Genomic DNA, 22,447 nt, shown 5'->3' with positions numbered 1-22,447 from the left:
TGGCAGTGGATAGGGTTTACCTGACGAACCAAGCTAAATTATTTTACATTAGCAATCAGGATTAAGTGCCTTGCTCAATATTGTTCACCTAGTCAGCTCTGATATTCAAACCAGCAACCATTTGGTTACTGGTCAAATGCTCTTAACCGCTAGTGTACCTGCCACCCCATTTACATTCTTGAAATCATCGGTTAGGTACTCAGATCCAGACTCATTCTGTAGCTTTTGGCCGGAACAAGGTGTTTGGGTAGGCAGGCAAAAATAAGGTTTGAGTATTGGATAAACGTTATTCCTCTGTCTCCACCCACTGTGTCATATCCTGGGCCACAATCTCTCTATTATAAACTTATTTGGATTTTATTCAACATTGTTTTTTTTTTATAATTCCAGAGTTTATAAATACAGCGTAACATTCACAGAAAGCAAAACAAACGAAGTCTCCATTGTGTCCCTCCTGGGCTCCTGGAGACAATCAGCCAGTCAGAAAGCATTCTATTGGTCCAGGTTCTAGAGTCCTTTGTTGCCATTCCTTTCCTGCTTGTCCTGCGTTAACCCCACCCTCCCTGCCAGTTCCTGACCCAACCACGGCATTCATTCTCACTCCGGCTTTTGTCTTACTAGGACGTTAAGACACAATTCCCAAGCTCCGAATCCGCCTCTTCCTCCTCTGGCTGTTGTCCTTTGATGCTGGCCTCTCTCCCCCTTCTCTCTCCCATCTCCCCCCTCCTCCTTGTCTCCCCTTCCCTCCTTTGTCCCCCTCCCTACTAACCCCCCTACTCTCTACACTGTAAAGCCAAGTGTTTATGATCTGAACAGATAGCTAAACACTTTTCTGGAACACTTTTTAAACTCTTCAAGGCATTTAGAAGTTCAACAAAAACATGTCACAGTGTTTAAATCATAACAGCAGTGTTTAAATCATAACAACAGGGTTTAAACCATAACAGCAGTGTTTAAATCATAACAACAAGGGTTTAAACCATAACAGCAGTGTTTAAATCATAACAACAAGGGTTTAAACCATAACAGCAATGTTCACATAGTCCAACAATGTTCACATGCACCCCCCTATCCACATCGAAGGGACAGCAGTGGAGAAGGTGGAAAGTTCCCTTGGCGTACACATTACAGACAAACTGAAATGGTCCACCCACACAGACAGTGTGGTGAAGAAGGCGTAACAGCGCCTCTTCAACTTCAGGAGGCAGAAGAAATGTGGCTTGTCACCCAAAACCCTGACAAACTTTTACAGATGCACAATCGAGAGCATCCTGTCGGGCTGTATCACCGCCTGTTACGGCAACTGCACCTCCCGCAACCACAAGGCTCTCCAGAGGGTAGTAAGGTCTGCACAACGCATCACCGGGGGCAAACTACCTGCCCTCCAGGACACCTACATCACCCGATGTCACAAGAAGGCCAAAAAGATAATCAAGGACAACAACCACCCGAGCCACTGCCTGTTCACCCCGCTATCGTCCAGAAGGCGAGGCCAGTACAGGTGCATCAAAGCTGGGACCGAGAGACTGAAAAAACAGCTTCTATCTCAAGGCCATCAGACTGTTAAACAGCCACCACTAACATTGAATGGCTGCTGCCAACACACTAAACAGAAATCACTAACTCAGAGAGGCTGCTGCCTACGCTGAGACCCAATCACTGGACACTTTAAACAATGCCACTTTAATAACGTTTACATATCTTACATCACTCATCTCATATGTATATTCTGTATTTTATACCATCTACTGCATCTTGCCTATGCCGTTCATCCATCACTCATCCATATATTTATATGTACATATTCTCATTCACTCCTTTAGATTTGTGTGTAGTAGGTAGTTGTTGGGGAATTGTTAGATTACTTGTTAGATACTTGTTACTGCACTGTCGGAACTAGAAGCATTTCACTACACTCACATTAACATCTGCTAACCATGTCTATGTGACCAAAAACATTTGATTTGATTTGAAGAGGGTTCAGCTCATAACAACAGATTGTAAACACCAGAACATGTTTAACCCTTTTTTTAAACGGGTGAACACGTTTAGTCAGCACAAGGTGTTTAGGTTTCAAACGCTGAACATTGGGGGTTTTGTTTTGACACTGTAGGGTGCAAAGCTGTATTTTCAAATTTCCCAGAATGCATTTCTAGTGAATGTGAGAGATGCCCGTCCGTCCATTACTGTATTTTTTAGTGACAGAGACACGGTTGTTGCATTCAATGACTTCTATTCCTGAAGCCTGCTGGGAAATATAATAATGAGGGCCCCTCCCATGTTTTTTTCACTCTGAGAGTTAACATCAATTAAATCAACACAGTCGAGCAACAACAACAACATCAGGCGATTGAAAAGATTTCCTGAATCAAATGTCCTGTTCAGTTGAAATTTAGGTAAGGTGACAGGTGTTCTCCTGGTTGGAAACTGACATATAGATGTTCTCCTGGTTGGAAACTGACATATAGATGTTCTCCTGGTTGGAAACTGACATATAGGTGTTCTCCTGGTAGGAAACTGTCACCCTCTCTCACCCCTGATGTCACCCGTGATGTCACGTGTGATGTCACCCCCCCCGCTCCCTACCCCTCTATCCTGGTCGTGGTGGTATCCAGGCTGGAGTGCTGGAGGGGTACGTGATCACAGTTAGGGGGGCCTATGGGTGGGGGTTTATAGTGTAGACCTCCAGGAGGGTCTGTGGGTTGGGGCCCATGGAGGTCTGGATTAACCCCTCTGGTCCCTTTCCCATTGGCCCCGTTGGCTCGCGGGTGTCCGGTCAGTGTGGATTTACTGGCGTACAGAGAGTCCTCTTCCTGAGAGAGAGTCTAGAAGATAGAAGACACACTAAACAATCTGTATGGAAAAACTTTAAAAAACTATGTGCTGGTGAGCACAAATTGTTAAAAGGTGTGGAGAGTTGGTATAAGGTGGAGAGAGAGTTGGTATAAGGTGTGGAGAGAGTTGGTATAAGGTGTGGAGAGAGTTGGTATAAGGTGGAGAGAGAGTTGGTATAAGGTGGAGAGAGTTGGTATAAGGTGGAGAGAGTTGGTATAAGGTGGAGAGAGAGTTGGTATAAGGTGGAGAGAGAGTTGGTATAAGGTGTGTGGAGTTGGTATAAGGTGGAGAGAGAGTTGGTATAAGGTGGAGAGAGAGTTGGTATAAGGTGGAGAGAGAGTTGGTATAAGGTGGAGAGAGTTGGTATAAGGTGGAGAGAGAGTTGGTATAAGGTGGAGAGAGAGTTGGTATAAGGTGGAGAGAGAGTTGGTATAAGGTGGAGAGAGAGTTGGTATAAGGTGGAGAGAGTTGGTATAAGGTGGAGAGAGAGTTGGTATAAGGTGGAGAGAGAGTTGGTATAAGGTGGAGAGAGAGTTGGTATAAGGTGGAGAGAGAGTTGGTATAAGGTGGAGAGAGAGTTGGTATAAGGTGGAGAGAGAGTTGGTATAAGGTGGAGAGAGAGTTGGTATAAGGTGGAGAGAGAGTTGGTATAAGGTGGAGAGAGTTGGTATAAGGTGGAGAGAGAGTTGGTATAAGGTGGAGAGAGAGTTGGTATAAGGTGGAGAGAGAGTTGGTATAAGGTGGAGAGAGTTGGTATAAGGTGTGGAGAGATAGTTGGTATAAGGTGGAGAGAGAGTTGGTATAAGGTGGAGAGAGTTGGTATAAGGTGTGGAGAGAGTTGGTATAAGGTGTGGAGAGAGTTGGTATAAGGTGTGGAGAGAGTTGGTATAAGGTGGAGAGAGAGTTGGTATACGGTGGAGAGAGAGTTGGTATAAGGTGGAGAGAGAGTTGCTATACGGTGGAGAGAGAGTTGGTATAAGGTGTGGAGAGAGAGTTGGTATAAGGTGTGGAGAGAGTTGGTATAAGGTGGAGAGAGAGTTGGTATAAGGTGTGGAGGGAGTTGGTATAAGGTGGAGAGAGATTTGGTATAAGGTGGAGAGAGATTTGGTATAAGGTGGAGAGAGAGTTGGTATAAGGTGTGGAGAGAGTTGGTATAAGGTAGAGAGAGAGTTGGTATAAGGTGTGGAGAGTTGGTATAAGGTGGAGAGAGAGTTGGTATAAGGTGTGGAGAGAGAGTTGGTATAAGGTGGAGAGAGAGTTGGTATAAGGTGAGGAGAGAGTTGGTAGAAGGTGGAGAGAGAGTTGGTATAAGGTGGAGAGAGAGTTGGTATAAGGTGTGTGGAGTTGGTATAAGGTATGGAGAGAGTTGGTATAAGGTGGAGAGAGAGTTGGTATAAGGTGGAGAGAGTTGTTGTAAGGTGGAGAGAGTTGGTATAAGGTGGAGAATGTTGGTATAAGGTGGAGAGAGTTGGTGTAAGGTGGAGAGAGTTGGTGTAAGGTCATCTTTCAACAAAGGGTAGTCTATGGACTGGAAGGAGCACAAAGCCGGTGATGGACACCACTCAGTGAACGGAGCATGAAGCCGGTGATGGACACCACTCAGTGAACGGAGCACAAAGCCGGTGATGGACACCACTCAGTAAACGGAGCACAAAGCCGGTGATGGACACCACTCAGTGAACGGAGCACAAAGCCGGTGATGGACACCACTCAGTGAACGGAGCACAAAGCCGGTGATGGACACCACTCAGTAAACGGAGCACAAAGCCGGTGATGGACACCACTCAGTGAACGGAGCACAAAGCCGGTGATGGACACCACTCAGTAAACGGAGCACGAAGCCGGTGATGGACACCACTCAGTAAACGGAGCATGAAGCCGGTGATGGACACCACTCAGTAAACGGAGCATGAAGCCGGTGATGGACACCACTCAGTAAACGGAGCATGAAGCCGGTGATGGACACCACTCAGTAAACGGAGCATGAAGCCGGTGATGGACACCACTCAGTAAACAGAGCATGAAGCCGGTGATGGACACCACTCAGTAGTAAACGGAGCACAAAGCCGGTGATGGACACCACTCAGTAGTAAACAGAGCATGAAGCCGGTGATGGACACCACTCAGTAGTAAACAGAGCATGAAGCCGGTGATGGACACCACTCAGTAGTAAACAGAGCATGAAGCCGGTGATGGACACCACTCAGTAAACGGAGCACAAAGCCGGTGATGGACACCACTCAGTAGTAAACAGAGCATGAAGCCGGTGATGGACACCACTCAGTAGTAAACAGAGCATGAAGCCGGTGATGGACACCACTCAGTAAACGGAGCATGAAGCCGGTGATGGACACCACTCAGTAGTAAACAGAGCATGAAGCCGGTGATGGACACCACTCAGTAAACGGAGCATGAAGCCGGTGATGGACACCACTCAGTAAACGGAGCATGAAGCCGGTGATGGACACCACTCAGTAAACAGAGCACGTAGAATAATGGGATGCGCAGTTAGATTCACTTTTCTCATCAAGTCACCCACTGTTAATGTTTCTCCGTCGTTCGTTTCCTGGGTGGTGTCCATTATTCCTTATGCTTCCAAGGCAGCCTGTATGTGAGAGAGTTTACGGAACTATATACAAATACAGGTACTGTACTTCTACAGCCAGACAAAGTCAATCAGATCAGGCTGTGTTGAGAGACGTACCACACAAAGTCAATCAGATCAGGCTGTGTTGAGAGAGGTACCACACAAAGTCAATTATATCAGGCTGTGTTGAGAGTGGTACCAGACAAAGTCAATTATATCAGGCTGTGTTGAGAGAGGTACCAGACAAAGTCAATCATATCAGGCTGTGTTGAGAGAGGTACCAGACAAAGTCAATCAGACAATCAGATCAGGCTATGTTGAGAGAGGTACCAGACAAAGTCAATCAGACCAGGCTGTGTTGAGAGAGGTACCACACAAAGCCAATCATATCAGGCTGTGTTGAGAGAGGTACCAGACAAAGTCAATCAGACCAGGCTGTGTTGAGAGAGGTACCACACAAAGTCAATCAGACCAGGCTGTGTTGAGAGAGGTACCACACAAAGTCAATCAGATCAGGCTGTGTTGAGAGAGGTACCAGACAAAGTCAATCATATCAGGCTGTGTTGAGAGAGGTACCAGACAAAGTCAATCAGATCAGGCTGTGTTGAGAGAGGTACCAGACAAAGTCAATCAGACCAGGCTGTGTTGAGAGAGGTACCACACAAAGTCAATCATATCAGGCTGTGTTGAGAGAGGTACCAGACAAAGTCAATCAGACCAGGCTGTGTTGAGAGAGGTACCAGACAAAGTCAATCAGACCAGGCTGTGTTGAGAGAGGTACCACACAAAGTCAATCAGACCAGGCTGTGTTGAGAGAGGTACCACACAAAGTCAATCAGACCAGGCTGTGTTGAGAGAGGTATCAGACAAAGTCAATCAGACAAAGTCAATCAGATCAGGCTGTGTTGAGAGAGGTACCAGACAAAGTCAATCAGATCAGGCTGTGTTGAGAGAGGTACCACACAAAGTCAATCAGACCAGGCTGTGTTGAGAGAGAGGTACCACACAAAGTCAATCAGACCAGGCTGTGTTGAGAGAGGTACCACACAAAGTCAATCAGATCAGGCTGTGTTGAGAGAGGTATCAGACAAAGTCAATCAGACAAAGTCAATCAGATCAGGCTGTGTTGAGAGAGGTACCACACAAAGTCAATCAGACCAGGCTGTGTTGAGAGAGGTACCACACAAAGTCAATCAGATCAGGCTGTGTTGAGAGAGGTACCACACAAAGTCAATCAGATCAGGCTGTGTTGAGAGAGGTACCAGACAAAGTCAATCAGACCAGGCTGTGTTGAGAGAGGTATCAGACAAAGTCAATCAGACAAAGTCAATCAGATCAGGCTGTGTTGAGAGAGGTACCACACAAAGTCAATCAGACCAGGCTGTGTTGAGAGAGGTACCACACAAAGTCAATCAGACCAGGCTGTGTTGAGAGAGGTACCAGACAAAGTCAATCAGACCAGGCTGTGTTGAGAGAGGTATCAGACAAAGTCAATCAGATCAGGCTGTGTTGAGAGAGGTATCAGACAAAGTCAATCAGACAAAGTCAATCAGATCAGGCTGTGTTGAGAGAGGTACCACACAAAGTCAATCAGACCAGGCTGTGTTGAGAGAGGTACCACACAAAGTCAATCAGACCAGGCTGTGTTGAGAGAGGTATCAGACAAAGTCAATCAGACAAAGTCAATCAGATCAGGCTGTGTTGAGAGAGGTACCACACAAAGTCAATCAGATCAGGCTGTGTTGAGAGAGGTATCAGACAAAGTCAATCAGACAAAGTCAATCAGATCAGGCTGTGTTGAGAGAGGTACCACACAAAGTCAATCAGATCAGGCTGTGTTGAGAGAGGTACCACACAAAGTCAATCAGATCAGGCTGTGTTGAGAGAGGTACCAGACAAAGTCAATCAGACCAGGCTGTGTTGAGAGAGGTACCACACAAAGTCAATCAGACCAGGCTGTGTTGAGAGAGGTATCAGACAAAGTCAATCAGACAAAGTCAATCAGATCAGGCTGTGTTGAGAGAGGTACCACACAAAGTCAATCAGACCAGGCTGTGTTGAGAGAGGTACCACACAAAGTCAATCAGACCAGGCTGTGTTGAGAGAGGTACCAGACAAAGTCAATCAGACCAGGCTGTGTTGAGAGAGGTATCAGACAAAGTCAATCAGATCAGGCTGTGTTGAGAGAGGTATCAGACAAAGTCAATCAGACAAAGTCAATCAGATCAGGCTGTGTTGAGAGAGGTACCACACAAAGTCAATCAGACCAGGCTGTGTTGAGAGAGGTACCACACAAAGTCAATCAGACCAGGCTGTGTTGAGAGAGGTATCAGACAAAGTCAATCAGACAAAGTCAATCAGATCAGGCTGTGTTGAGAGAGGTACCACACAAAGTCAATCAGATCAGGCTGTGTTGAGAGGTACCAGACAAAGTCAATCAGACCAGGCTGTGTTGAGAGAGGTACCACACAAAGTCAATCAGACCAGGCTGTGTTGAGAGAGGTATCAGACAAGGAGAGAGGCATAAAACAGGGTAGTAAACAGGATAGGTTGGGGAGGATACAGGAAGGGTGGGTGTGTGTGTGTTTGGGTGTGTGTGTGTGTGTGTGTGTGTGTGTGTGTGTGTGTCTCTGTGTGTGTGTGTGTGTGTGTGTGTGTGTGTGTGTGTGTGTGTGTGTGTGTGTGTCTCTCTCTGTGTGTGTGTGTCTCTCTCTGTGTGTGTGTGTGTGTGTGTGTGTTTGGGTGTGTGTGTGTGTTTGGGTGTGTGTGTGTGTGTTTGGGTGTTTGGGTGTGTGTGTGTGTGTGTGTGTGTGTGTGTGTGTGTGTGTGTGTGTGTGTGTGTGTGTGTACTGACACTTACCCAGTCAGTTAGTATGAGCTCTGTTATGTCCTCCGGTTTCAGATCCCAGGTTGTCTTGGCATGCAATCTCCTGTGTGTACAACCATAGATCAGTCTCCTGTGTTTACAACCATATGTCAGTCTCCTGTGTTTACAACCATATATCAGTCTCCTGTGTTTACAACCATAGATCAGTCTCCTGTGTGTACAACCATATGTCAGTCTCCTGTGTGTACAACCATATGTCAGTCTCCTGTGTGTACAACCATATGTCAGTCTCCTGTGTGTACAACCATAGATCAGTCTCCTGTGTGTACAACCATACATCAGGCTCCTGTGTTTACAACCATACATCAGGCTCCTGTGTTTACAACCATAGATCAGTCTCCTGTGTGTACAACCATACATCAGGCTCCTGTGTTTACAACCATACATCAGGCTCCTGTGTTTACAACCATACATCAGGCTCCTGTGTTTACAACCATAGATCAGTCTCCTGTGTTTACAACCATATATCAGTCTCCTGTGTTTACAACCATATATCAGTCTCCTGTGTTTACAACCATAGATCAGTCTCCTGTGTGTACAACCATATGTCAGTCTCCTGTGTGTACAACCATATGTCAGTCTCCTGTGTGTACAACCATAGATCAGTCTCCTGTGTGTACAACCATACATCAGGCTCCTGTGTTTACAACCATACATCAGGCTCCTGTGTTTACAACCATAGATCAGTCTCCTGTGTTTATCATATGTCAGCCTCCTGTGTTTACAACCATAGATCAGTCTCCTGTGTTTACAACCATATGTCAGTCTCCTGTGTTTACCACCATATATCAGTCTCCTGTGTTTACAACCATATATCAGGCTCCTGTGTTTACAACCATAGATCAGTCTCCTGTGTTTACCACCATATATCAGTCTCCTGTGTTTACAACCATATATCAGTCCCCTGTGTTTACAACCATAGATCAGTCTCCTGTGTTTACAACCATAGATCAGTCTCCTGTGTTTACAACCATAGATCAGTCTCCTGTGTTTACAACCATACACTAGGCTCCTGTGTTTACAACCATAGATCAGGCTCCTGTGTTTACAACCATAGATCAGTCTCCTGTGTTTACAACCATAGATCAGTCTCCTGTGTTTACAACCATAGATCAGGCTCCTGTGTTTACAACCATAGATCAGTCTCCTGTGTTTACAACCATAGATCAGTCTCCTGTGTTTACAACCATATATCAGTCTCCTGTGTTTACAACCATAGATCAGCCTCCTGTGTTTACAACCATAGATCAGTCTCCTGTGTTTACAACCATAGATCAGTCTCCTGTGTGTACAACTATAGATCAGTCTCCTGTGTTTACAACCATAGATCAGTCTCCTGCGTTTACAACCATAGATCAGTCTCCTGTGTTTACAACCATAGATCAGTCTCCTGTGTTTACAACCATAGATCAGTCTCCTGTGTTTACAACCATAGATCAGTCTCCTGTGTTTACAACCATAGATCAGTCTCCTGTGTTTACAACCATAGATCAGTCTCCTGTGTTTACAACCATAGATCAGTCTCCTGTGTTTACAACCATAGATCAGTCTCCTGTGTTTACAACCATAGATCAGTCTCCTGTGTTTACAACCATAGATCAGGCTCCTGTGTTTACAACCATAGATCAGTCTCCTGTGTTTACAACCATAGATCAGTCTCCTGTGTTTACAACCATAGATCCGTCTCCTGTGTTTACAACCATATATCAGTCTCCTGTGTTTACAACCATAGATCAGTCTCCTGTGTGTACAACCATATGTCAGTCTCCTGTGTGTACAACGATATGTCAGTCTCCTGTGTGTACAACCATAGATCAGTCTCCTGTGTGTACAACCATACATCAGGCTCCTGTGTTTACAACCATACATCAGGCTCCTGTGTTTACAACCATAGATCAGTCTCCTGTGTTTATCATATGTCAGCCTCCTGTGTTTACAACCATATATCAGGCTCCTGTGTTTACAACCATAGATCAGTCTCCTGTGTTTACCACCATATATCAGTCTCCTGTGTTTACAACCATATATCAGTCCCCTGTGTTTACAACCATAGATCAGTCTCCTGTGTTTACAACCATAGATCAGTCTCCTGTGTTTACAACCATAGATCAGTCTCCTGTGTTTACAACCATACACTAGGCTCCTGTGTTTACAACCATAGATCAGGCTCCTGTGTTTACAACCATAGATCAGTCTCCTGTGTTTACAACCATAGATCAGTCTCCTGTGTTTACAACCATAGATCAGGCTCCTGTGTTTACAACCATAGATCAGTCTCCTGTGTTTACAACCATAGATCAGTCTCCTGTGTTTACAACCATATATCAGTCTCCTGTGTTTACAACCATAGATCAGCCTCCTGTGTTTACAACCATAGATCAGTCTCCTGTGTTTACAACCATAGATCAGTCTCCTGTGTGTACAACCATAGATCAGTCTCCTGTGTTTACAACCATAGATCAGTCTCCTGTGTTTACAACCATAGATCAGTCTCCTGTGTTTACAACTATAGATCAGTCTCCTGTGTTTACAACCATAGATCAGTCTCCTGCGTTTACAACCATAGATCAGTCTCCTGTGTTTACAACCATAGATCAGTCTCCTGTGTTTACAACCATAGATCAGTCTCCTGTGTTTACAACCATAGATCAGTCTCCTGTGTTTACAACCATAGATCAGTCTCCTGTGTTTACAACCATAGATCAGTCTCCTGTGTTTACAACCATAGATCAGTCTCCTGTGTTTACAACCATAGATCAGTCTCCTGTGTTTACAACCATAGATCAGTCTCCTGTGTTTACAACCATAGATCAGGCTCCTGTGTTTACAACCATAGATCAGTCTCCTGTGTTTACAACCATAGATCAGTCTCCTGTGTTTACAACCATAGATCAGTCTCCTGTGTTTACCACCATACATCAGTCTCCTGTGTTTACAACCATAGATCAGTCTCCTGTGTTTACCACCATAGATCAGTCTCCTGTGTTTACCATGGATCAGTCTCCTGTGTTTACCACCATATATCAGTCTCCTGTGTTTACCACCATAGATCAGTCTCCTGTGTTTACAACCATATATCAGTCTCCTGTGTTTACAACCATAGATCAGTCTCCTGTGTTTACAACCATAGATCAGTCTCCTGTGTTTACAACTATAGATCAGTCTCCTGTGTTTACAACCATAGATCAGTCTCCTGTGTTTACAACCATATATCAGTCTCCTGTGTTTACAACCATAGATCAGACTCCTGTGTTTACAACCATAGATCAGTCTCCTGTGTGTACAACCATAGATCAGTCTCCTGTGTTTACAACCATAGATCAGTCTCCTGTGTTTACAACCATAGATCAGTCTCCTGTGTTTACAACCATAGATCAGTCTCCTGTGTTTACAACCATAGATCAGTCTCCTGTGTTTACCACCATAGATCAGTCTCCTGTGTTTACCACCATAGATCAGTCTCCTGTGTTTACCACCATAGATCAGTCTCCTGTGCTTACCACCATAGATCAGTCTCCTGTGTTTACAACCATAGATCAGTCTCCTGTGTTTACAACCATATATCAGGCTCCTGTGTTTACAACCATAGATCAGTCTTCTGTGTTTACAACCATAGATCAGTCTCCTGTGTTTACAACCATAGATCAGTCCCCTGTGTTTACAACCATATATCAGTCTCCTGTGTTTACAACCATAGATCAGTCTCCTGTGTGTACAACCATATGTCAGTCTCCTGTGTGTACAACCATAGATCAGTCTCCTGTGTGTACAACCATAGATCAGTCTCCTGTGTTTACAACCATAGATCAGTCTCCTGTGTTTACAACCATAGATCAGTCTCCTGTGTTTACCACCATACATCAGTCTCCTGTGTTTACAACCATAGATCAGGCTCCTGTGTTTACCACCATAGATCAGTCTCCTGTGTTTACCATAGATCAGTCTCCTGTGTTTACCACCATATATCAGTCTCCTGTGTTTACCACCATAGATCAGGCTCCTGTGTTTACAACCATATATCAGTCTCCTGTGTTTACAACCATAGATCAGTCTCCTGTGTTTACAACCATAGATCAGTCTCCTGTGTTTACAACTATAGATCAGTCTCCTGTGTTTACAACCATATATCAGTCTACTGTGTTTACAACCATAGATCAGACTCCTGTGTTTACAACCATAGATCAGTCTCCTGTGTGTACAACCATAGATCAGTCTCCTGTGTTTACAACCATAGATCAGTCTCCTGTGTTTACAACCATAGATCAGTCTCCTGTGTTTACAACCATAGATCAGTCTCCTGTGTTTACAACCATAGATCAGTCTCCTGTGTTTACCACCATAGATCAGTCTCCTGTGTTTACCACCATAGATCAGTCTCCTGTGTTTACCACCATAGATCAGTCTCCTGTGTTTACCACCATAGATCAGTCTCCTGTGTTTACAACCATAGATCAGTCTCCTGTGTTTACAACCATATATCAGGCTCCTGTGTTTACAACCATAGATCAGTCTTCTGTGTTTACAACCATAGATCAGTCTCCTGTGTTTACAACCATAGATCAGTCCCCTGTGTTTACAACCATATATCAGTCTCCTGTGTTTACAACCATAGATCAGTCTCCTGTGTGTACAACCATATGTCAGTCTCCTGTGTGTACAACCATATGTCAGGCTCCTGTGTGTACAACCATATGTCAATCTCCTGTGTGTACAACCATAGATCAGTCTCCTGTGTGTACAACCATACATCAGGCTCCTGTGTTTACAACCATACATCAGGCTCCTGTGTTTACAACCATAGATCAGTCTCCTGTGTGTACAACCATACATCAGGCTCCTGTGTTTACAACCATACATCAGGCTCCTGTGTTTACAACCATACATCAGGCTCCTGTGTTTACAACCATAGATCAGTCTCCTGTGTTTACAACCATATATCAGTCTCCTGTGTTTACAACCATATATCAGTCTCCTGTGTTTACAACCATAGATCAGTCTCCTGTGTGTACAACCATATGTCAGTCTCCTGTGTGTACAACCATATGTCAGTCTCCTGTGTGTACAACCATAGATCAGTCTCCTGTGTGTACAACCATACATCAGGCTCCTGTGTTTACAACCATACATCAGGCTCCTGTGTTTACAACCATAGATCAGTCTCCTGTGTTTATCATATGTCAGCCTCCTGTGTTTACAACCATATATCAGTCTCCTGTGTTTACAACCATATATCAGTCTCCTGTGTTTACCACCATAGATCAGTCTCCTGTGTTTACAACCATATATCAGGCTCCTGTGTTTACAACCATAGATCAGTCTCCTGTGTTTACAACCATAGATCAGTCTCCTGTGTTTACAACCATAGATCAGTCTCCTGTGTTTACCACCATATATCAGTCTCCTGTGTTTACAACCATATATCAGTCCCCTGTGTTTACAACCATAGATCAGTCTCCTGTGTTTACAACCATAGATCAGTCTCCTGTGTTTACAACCATAGATCAGTCTCCTGTGTTTACAACCATACACCAGGCTCCTGTGTTTACAACCATAGATCAGGCTCCTGTGTTTACAACCATAGATCAGTCTCCTGTGTTTACAACCATAGATCAGTCTCCTGTGTTTACAACCATAGATCAGTCTCCTGTGTGTACAACCATAGATCAGTCTCCTGTGTTTACAACCATAGATCAGTCTCCTGTGTTTACAACCATAGATCAGTCTCCTGTGTTTACAACCATAGATCAGTCTCCTGTGTTTACAACTATAGATCAGTCTCCTGTGTTTACAACCATAGATCAGTCTCCTGTGTTTACAACCATAGATCAGTCTCCTGTGTTTACAACCATAGATCAGTCTCCTGTGTTTACAACCATAGATCAGTCTCCTGTGTTTACAACCATAGATCAGTCTCCTGTGTTTACAACCATAGATCAGTCTCCTGTGTTTACAACCATAGATCAGTCTCCTGTGTTTACAACCATAGATCAGTCTCCTGTGTTTACAACCATAGATCAGTCTCCTGTGTTTACCACCATAGATCAGTCTCCTGTGTTTACCACCATAGATCAGTCTCCTGTGTTTACCACCATAGATCAGTCTCCTGTGTTTACCACCATAGATCAGTCTCCTGTGTTTACAACCATAGATCAGGCTCCTGTGTTTACAACCATATATCAGGCTCCTGTGTTTACAACCATAGATCAGTCTTCTGTGTTTACAACCATAGATCAGTCTCCTGTGTTTACAACCATAGATCAGTCCCCTGTGTTTACAACCATATATCAGTCTCCTGTGTTTACAACCATAGATCAGTCTCCTGTGTGTACAACCATATGTCAGTCTCCTGTGTGTACAACCATATGTCAGTCTCCTGTGTGTACAACCATATGTCAGTCTCCTGTGTGTACAACCATAGATCAGTCTCCTGTGTGTACAACCATACATCAGGCTCCTGTGTTTACAACCATACATCAGTCTCCTGTGTTTACAACCATAGATCAGTCTACTGTGTTTACAACCATAGATCAGTCTCCTGTGTTTACAACCATAGATCAGTCTCCTGTGTTTACAAACATAGATCAGGCTCCTGTGTTTACAACCATAGATCAGTCTCCTGTGTTTACAACCATAGATCAGTCTCCTGTGTTTACAACCATATATCAGTCTCCTGTGTTTACAACCATAGATCAGTCTCCTGTGTTTACAACCATAGATCAGTCTCCTGTGTTTACAACCATATATCAGTCTCCTGTGTTTACAACCATAGATCAGTCTCCTGTGTTTACAACCATATATCAGTCTCCTGTGTTTACAACCATAGATCAGTCTCCTGTGTTTACAACCATAGATCAGTCTCCTGTGTTTACAACCATAGATCAGGCTCCTGTGTTTACAACCATAGATCAGTCTCCTGTGTTTACAACCATAGATCAGTCTACTGTGTTTACAACCATAGATCCGTCTCCTGTGTTTACAACCATAGATCAGTCTCCTGTGTTTACAACCATAGATCAGGCTCCTGTGTTTACAACCATAGATCAGTCTCCTGTGTTTACAACCATAGATCAGTCTCCTGTGTTTACAACCATATATCAGTCTCCTGTGTTTACAACCATAGATCAGTCTCCTGTGTTTACAACCATAGATCAGTCTCCTGTGTTTACAACCATAGATCAGTCTCCTGTGTTTACAACCATAGATCAGTCTCCTGTGTGTACAACCATAGATCAGTCTCCTGTGTTTACAACCATAGATCAGTCTCCTGTGTTTACAACCATAGATCAGTCTCCTGTGTTTACAACTATAGATCAGTCTCCTGTGTTTACAACCATAGATCAGTCTCCTGCGTTTACAACCATAGATCAGTCTCCTGTGTTTACAACCATAGATCAGTCTCCTGTGTTTACAACCATAGATCAGTCTCCTGTGTTTACAACCATAGATCAGTCTCCTGTGTTTACAACCATAGATCAGTCTCCTGTGTTTACAACCATAGATCAGTCTCCTGTGTTTACAACCATAGATCAGACTCCTGTGTTTACAACCATAGATCAGTCTCCTGTGTTTACAACCATAGATCAGACTCCTGTGTTTACAACCATAGATCAGTCTCCTGTGTTTACAACCATAGATCAGTCTCCTGTGTTTACAACCATAGATCAGTCTCCTGTGTTTACCACCATAGATCAGTCTCCTGTGTTTACAACCATAGATCAGTCTCCTGTGTTTACCATAGATCAGTCTCCTGTGTTTACCATAGATCAGTCTCCTGTGTTTACCATAGATCAGTCTCCTGTGTTTACCATAGATCAGTCTCCTGTGTTTACCATAGATCAGGCTCCTGTGTTTACCATAGATCAGTCTCCTGTGTTTACAACCATAGATCAGTCTCCTGTGTTTACAACCATAGATCAGTCTCCTGTGTTTACAACCATAGATCAGTCTCCTGTGTTTACAACCATAGATCAGTCTCCTGTGTTTACAACCATAGATCAGTCTCCTGTGTTTACAACCATAGATCAGTCTCCTGTGTTTACCATAGATCAGTCTCCTGTGTTTACCATAGATCAGTCTCCTGTGTTTACAACCATAGATCAGTCTCCTGTGTTTACCATAGATCAGTCTCCTGTGTTTACCACCATAGATCAGTCTCCTGTGTTTACCATAGATCAGTCTCCTGTGTTTACCATAGATCAGTCTCCTGTGTTTACCATAGATCAGTCTCCTGTGTTTACCATAGATCAGTCTCCTGTGTTTACCATAGATCAGTCTCCTGTGTTTACCATAGATCAGTCTCCTGTGTTTACAACCATAGATCAGTCTCCTGTGTTTACCATATATCATTCATGTCTGGATAACCACAAAACCACAAAAATGTACTTACAATAAATCTGAAATATAAACTGATGTTGGACTGATGTCTGATGCCAAATACTGAACAGGATAATGTTATGAACAGTGTTCTTACACAGTTTATCACAGTGCCATCCGTTTCGTCACTAAAGCACCTTATACCACCCACCACTGCGACTTGTATGCTCTAGTCGGCTGGCCCTCGCTACATATTCGTCGCCAGACCCACTGGCTCCAGGTCATCTACAAGTCCATGCTAGGTAAAGCTCCGCCTTATCTCAGCTCACTGGTCACGATGGCAACACCCATCCGTAGCACGCGCTCCAGCAGGTGTATCTCACTGATCATCCCTAAAGCCAACACCTCATTTGGCCGCCTTTCGTTCCAGTACTCTGCTGCCTGTGACTGGAACGAATTGCAAAAATCGCTGAAGTTGGAGACTTTTATCTCCCTCACCAACTTCAAACATCTGCTATCTGAGCAGCTAACCGATCGCTGCAGCTGTACATAGTCTATTGGTAAATAGCCCACCCTTTTTCACCTACCTCATCCCCATACTGTTTTTATTTATTTACTTTTCTGCTCTTTTGCACACCAATATCTCTACCTGTACATGACCATCTGATCATTCATCACTCCAGTGTTAATCTGCAAAATTGTAATTATTTGCCTACCTCCTCATGCCTTTTGCACACATTGTATATAGACTCCCCCTTTGGTTTCTACTGTGTTATTGACTTGTTAATTGTTTACTCCATGTGTAACTCTTTGTTGTCTGCTCACACTGCTATGCTTTATCTTGGCCAGGTCGCAGTTGCAAATGAGAACTTGTTCTCAACTAGCCTACCTGGTTAAAAAAAGGTGTTCTCAACTAGCCTACCTGGTTAAATAAAGGTGTTCTCAACTAGCCTACCTGGTTAAATAAAGGTGAAATAAAAAAATATTAAAAATAAAATAAACTCAGCAGCACGGTATGAGGGATGTATGACTGACCTGGCAATGATACATGTTACGACGCACAGCAACAGCATCCCAGCAGCACCTGCCCCAGCTCCCACCAACAGAGACAGCATCTGGTAACCTACGGTCAGAAGGATGAGACATGAAAGAGACCGGGAGACCAGCTCTCTCTCACTTGTTTCTGTCTGTTCCTCTTCAGCTCTTTTCCCTTGTCCCCATCTCTCTCTCATTACCTGTCCAGGTGTGTTACCTGTTGACGTGGAACTGTCTAAGCTATCCTTCCTCAGAGGTTTCTGTTCCACTTCAGCTCCATCTGTCTTTCTCACCTGTCCAGGTGTGTTTTAACTGTTCCTCTTATGTGTGGATGTGCTACAGAGTTGCAGCCTGGCAGAGTCCTGACAGTTGGAGCTGTCCCTATTTATCTCTCACCTGACCCTTTACCTACCTAGGTGTGTCTTACCTGTGGAGGTGGCACAGAGTTGCAGCCTGGCAGAGTCCTGACAGTTGGAGCTGTCCCTATTTATCTCTCACCTGACCCTTTACCTACCCAGGTGTGTCTTACCTGTGGAGGTGGCACAGAGTTGCAGCCTGGCAGAGTCCTGACAGTTGGAGCTGTCCCTATTTATCTCTCACCTGACCCTTTACCTACCCAGGTGTGTCTTACCTGTGGAGGTGGCACAGAGTTGCAGCCTGGCAGAGTCCTGACAGTTGGAGCTGTCCCTATTTATCTCTCACCTGACCCTTTACCTACCCAGGTGTGTCTTACCTGTGGAGGTGGCACAGAGTTGCAGCCTGGCAGAGTCCTGACAGTTGGAGCTGTCCCTATTTATCTCTCACCTGACCCTTTACCTACCCAGGTGTGTCTTACCTGTGGAGGTGGCACAGAGTTGCAGCCTGGCAGAGTCCTGACAGTTGGAGCTGTCCCTATTTATCTCTCACCTGACCCTTTACCTACCCAGGTGTGTCTTACCGGTGAAGGTGTGTCTTATATTTGGAAGTATAGTCTTACTTGTGAAGGTATGTCTTACTTGTGAAGGTGTGTCTTACCTATGGAGGTGTGTCTTACTTGTGAAGGTGTGTCTTACCTATGGAGGTGTGTCTTACTTGTGGATGTTTGTCTTACTTGTGGAGGTGTGTCTTACCTGTGGAGGTGTGTCTTACTTATGGAGGTGTGTCTTACTTGTAGAGGTGTGTCTTACTTGTAGAGGTGTGTCTTACCAATGGAGGTGTGTCTTACTTGTGGAGGTGTGTCTTACCTATGGAGGTGTGTCTTACCTGTGGAGGTGTGTCTTACCTATGGAGGTGTGTCTTACTTGCGGAGGTGTGTCTTACTTGTGGAGGTGTGTCTTACCTGTGGAGGTGTGTCTTACCTGTGGAGGTGTGTCTTACCTGTGGAGGTGTGTCTTACCTGTGGAGGTGACACAAAGCTGCAGACTGGCAGAGCCCTGAGAGTTGGAGCTGAGGCAAAGTGCAGTGGGCGTGTCTTCTTGTGATTGACGGATGGTCAGAATGCTCCTGAGGCCAATTCTGCCCAGAGGCTCCTCCCTGATGGCCGTGGCTGTGGAATGATTGACATGTCGGCCAGACAGACGCCACTGCACCAAGGGGGCGGGGTTAGCGTGGCTGTCACAGGTACAGCTGACCTGAGATCCGGAGTGGAGGCAGCGAGAGGAGGATGAGATCTGAGGAGCAACTAGAAAGAAGAGACAGAAGAACAAGGAGAGGAATTAACATTTTCTATTCAAGTTTGACCTTCATCCTTATTTTATAGTTTATGAAACTTTGATAAATCATACTGTTTAATTCATTGCTAACGAGCAAATGTTTGATTGAGGAGAAAAAACAATAACATCTAGGGTTACAACAATGTGATAACTTTCCCAAAATCTACCAACCAGGGTAGCGCTAGCGGAACACCTGGTCAACAGCCAGTGAAATTGCAGAGCGCCAAATTAAAAAACAGAAATACTCATTCTAATAATGCCTAAAACATACAAGTGTTACACATCGGTTTAAAGATTAAATTCTTGTTAATCCAACCACAGTGTCAGATTTCAAAAAGACTTTACGGGGAAAGCCTACCATGCGATTATCTGAGGACAGAGCCCAGCTCACAAAACATTACAAACAGTAACCAGCCAAGTAGAGGAGCTACAAAAGTCAGAAATAGAGAGAAAATGTATCACTTACCATTGATGATCTTCATATGGTTGCACTCACACGACCCCAGTTACCCAATAAATGTTCGTTTTGTTTGATAAAGTCCCTCTTTATATCAAAAACCTCAGTTTTGTTAGCTCTTTTTGTTTAGTAATCCACTGTCTCAAACAACATCCGGTGAAATTGCAGAGCGTGAAACTCAACAAAACAGAAATTCTCATAATAAACATACCTAAAACATACAAGTGTTACACATCGGTATAAAGATCAACTTCGTGTTAATCCAACCACAGTGTCAGATTTCAAAAAGGCTTTACGGGGAAAGCCTACCATGCGATTATCTGAGAACAGCGCCCAGCCCGCAAATCATTACAAACAGCCAAGTAGAGGAGTTACACAAGTCAGAAATAGAGATAAAATTAATCACTTACCTTTGATGATCTTCATATGGTTGCACTCACAAGACTCCCAGTTTCACAATAGTTTTGTTCAATAAAGTCCCTCTTTATGTTTATAATCAATCCTCAGGTTGTTTTTGTCATAAATTATCAATCATATTTCAACCGGACAAAAGCTTCATCAATAGAAAGGAAAAACAAAAAAGGTGCACTCCCGGTCACGCGCTGGACTCATGTCTGGAAATTTCCACTGTCCTCTCATTAAAGGTGGTGTTTCTCCCTCATTTTTCAGAGTAAAAGCCTGCAACAATGCCTAAAGACTGGCCACATGTTGTGGAAGCCATAGGGATCGTGAACTGGGTCATAAGTCTTTGTATGGTGGGTAGGCTTTCAATGGAAAAACAGCCATTTCAAAATAATAGCATTTCCTGGATGGATTTTCCTCAGGTTTTTGCCTGCTTTATCTGTTCTGTTATATTCACAGACATTATTTTAACCGTTTTGGAAACTTTGGAGTGTTTTCTCTAAAATAATACCAATTATATGCATATCCTAGCTTCTGGGCCTGAGTAACAGGCAGTTTACATAGGGCACCTCATTCATCCAAACAACTCAATTCTACCCTCGGTCCCAGAAAAAAACAACTGAATATTTTGGGAGAGTTACGGAATTTTGCAACCTCACTTACACTCTATAGATGCGTTTGTAGTCGCTGACTGATCCTCTCCATGATGATTTTGGGCTTTACAGTAGTATTCTCTTCCGTCAATAACATTCATTGTGGCCTGGATTAGTTTTTGTCCAGAAGCCACATAGTCCTCCTTCCCCTCTCTCACTGAGTACCAGCGGTAACTGGTCACTGGTGGGTTGGCATCACTGCTGCAGGTCAGTGTCACTGAACTGTCCTCTAACACAGAATCAGGGGGACTCACAGATACTGACGTGTTCCTGGGAGGATCTGGAGGGAAAGGACAGAATTACCAGTAGCTCTGAAAGCACAACAATTGATACTATGACTACTATAACTATTATACCTACTATAACTATTATAACTACTATAACTATTATACCTACTATAACTACTACCACTACTATAACTACTACCACTACTATAACTATTATAACTACAATAACTACTATAACTATTATAACTACTATAACTATTATACCTACTATAACTACTACCACTACTATAACTATTATAACTATTATAACTACTATAACTATTATACCTACTATAACTACTATAACTATTATACCTACTATAACTACTATAACTATAATAACTACTATAACTACTAACTATTATACCTACTATAACTATTATACCTACTATAACTACTACCACTACTATAACTATTATAACTACAATAACTACTAACTATTATACCTACTGTAACTATTATACCTACTGTAACTATTATACCTACTATAACTACTACCACTACAATAACTACTATAACTACTATAACTATTATACCTACTATTACTACTACCACTACTATAACTATTATAACGACTATAACTATTATACCTACTGTAACTATTATACCTACTATAACTACTACCACTACTAGAACTATTATAACTACTATAACTACAATAACTACTATAACTATTATACCTACTGTAACTATTATACCTACTATAACTACTACCACTACTATAACTATTATACCTACTATAACTATTATAACTACTACCACTACTATAACTATTATACCTACTATAACTACTACCACTACTATAACTACTACCACTACTATAACTATTATAACTACTATAACTATTATACCTACTATAACTATTATAACTACTATAACTATTATAACTACTACACTACTATAACTATTATAACTACTACCACTACTATAACTATTATACCTACTATAACTATTATACCTACTATAACTACTACCACTACTATAACTATTATACCTACTATAACTATTATACCTACTATAACTATTATACCTACTATAACTATTATAACTACTACCACTACTATAACTATTATACCTACTATAACTACTACCACTACTATAACTATTATAACTACTATAACTATTATAACTACAATAACTACTACCACTACTATAACTATTATAACTACTACCACTACTATAACTATTATACCTACTATAACTATTATACCTACTATAAACTACTACCACTACTATAACTATTATACCTACTATAACTATTATACCTACTATAACTATTATACCTACTATAACTATTATAACTACTACCACTACTATAACT

The 22,447-nt window shown here is 43.0% G+C and overlaps 1 protein-coding gene across 1 annotated transcript in view; it reads right to left on the bottom strand.

Annotated features, from left to right (window-relative positions):
* Window positions 1–334: 334 nt before the first annotated feature.
* Window positions 335–22,447, bottom strand: part of LOC109886128 (B-cell receptor CD22) — a 38,841-nt gene continuing 16,728 nt past the window's right edge. Inside the window, exons 7-11 of the mRNA XM_031808514.1 lie at window positions 20,871–21,140; window positions 19,033–19,317; window positions 17,658–17,745; window positions 8,283–8,352; window positions 335–2,825 (exon numbers count right to left, since the gene is read on the bottom strand). Of these exons, the coding sequence (XP_031664374.1) occupies window positions 2,583–2,825; window positions 8,283–8,352; window positions 17,658–17,745; window positions 19,033–19,317; window positions 20,871–21,140 (956 nt within the window). The 3' untranslated portion in view covers window positions 335–2,582. The remainder of the gene's footprint in view (window positions 2,826–8,282; window positions 8,353–17,657; window positions 17,746–19,032; window positions 19,318–20,870; window positions 21,141–22,447) is intronic.

This window comes from Oncorhynchus kisutch, linkage group LG28 (genome assembly GCF_002021735.2).
Source record: "Oncorhynchus kisutch isolate 150728-3 linkage group LG28, Okis_V2, whole genome shotgun sequence".
NCBI lineage: Eukaryota > Metazoa > Chordata > Actinopteri > Salmoniformes > Salmonidae > Oncorhynchus > Oncorhynchus kisutch.
Note: the sequence above shows the minus strand (reverse complement) of the source record. Positions and strands in the feature narration are given on the sequence as shown.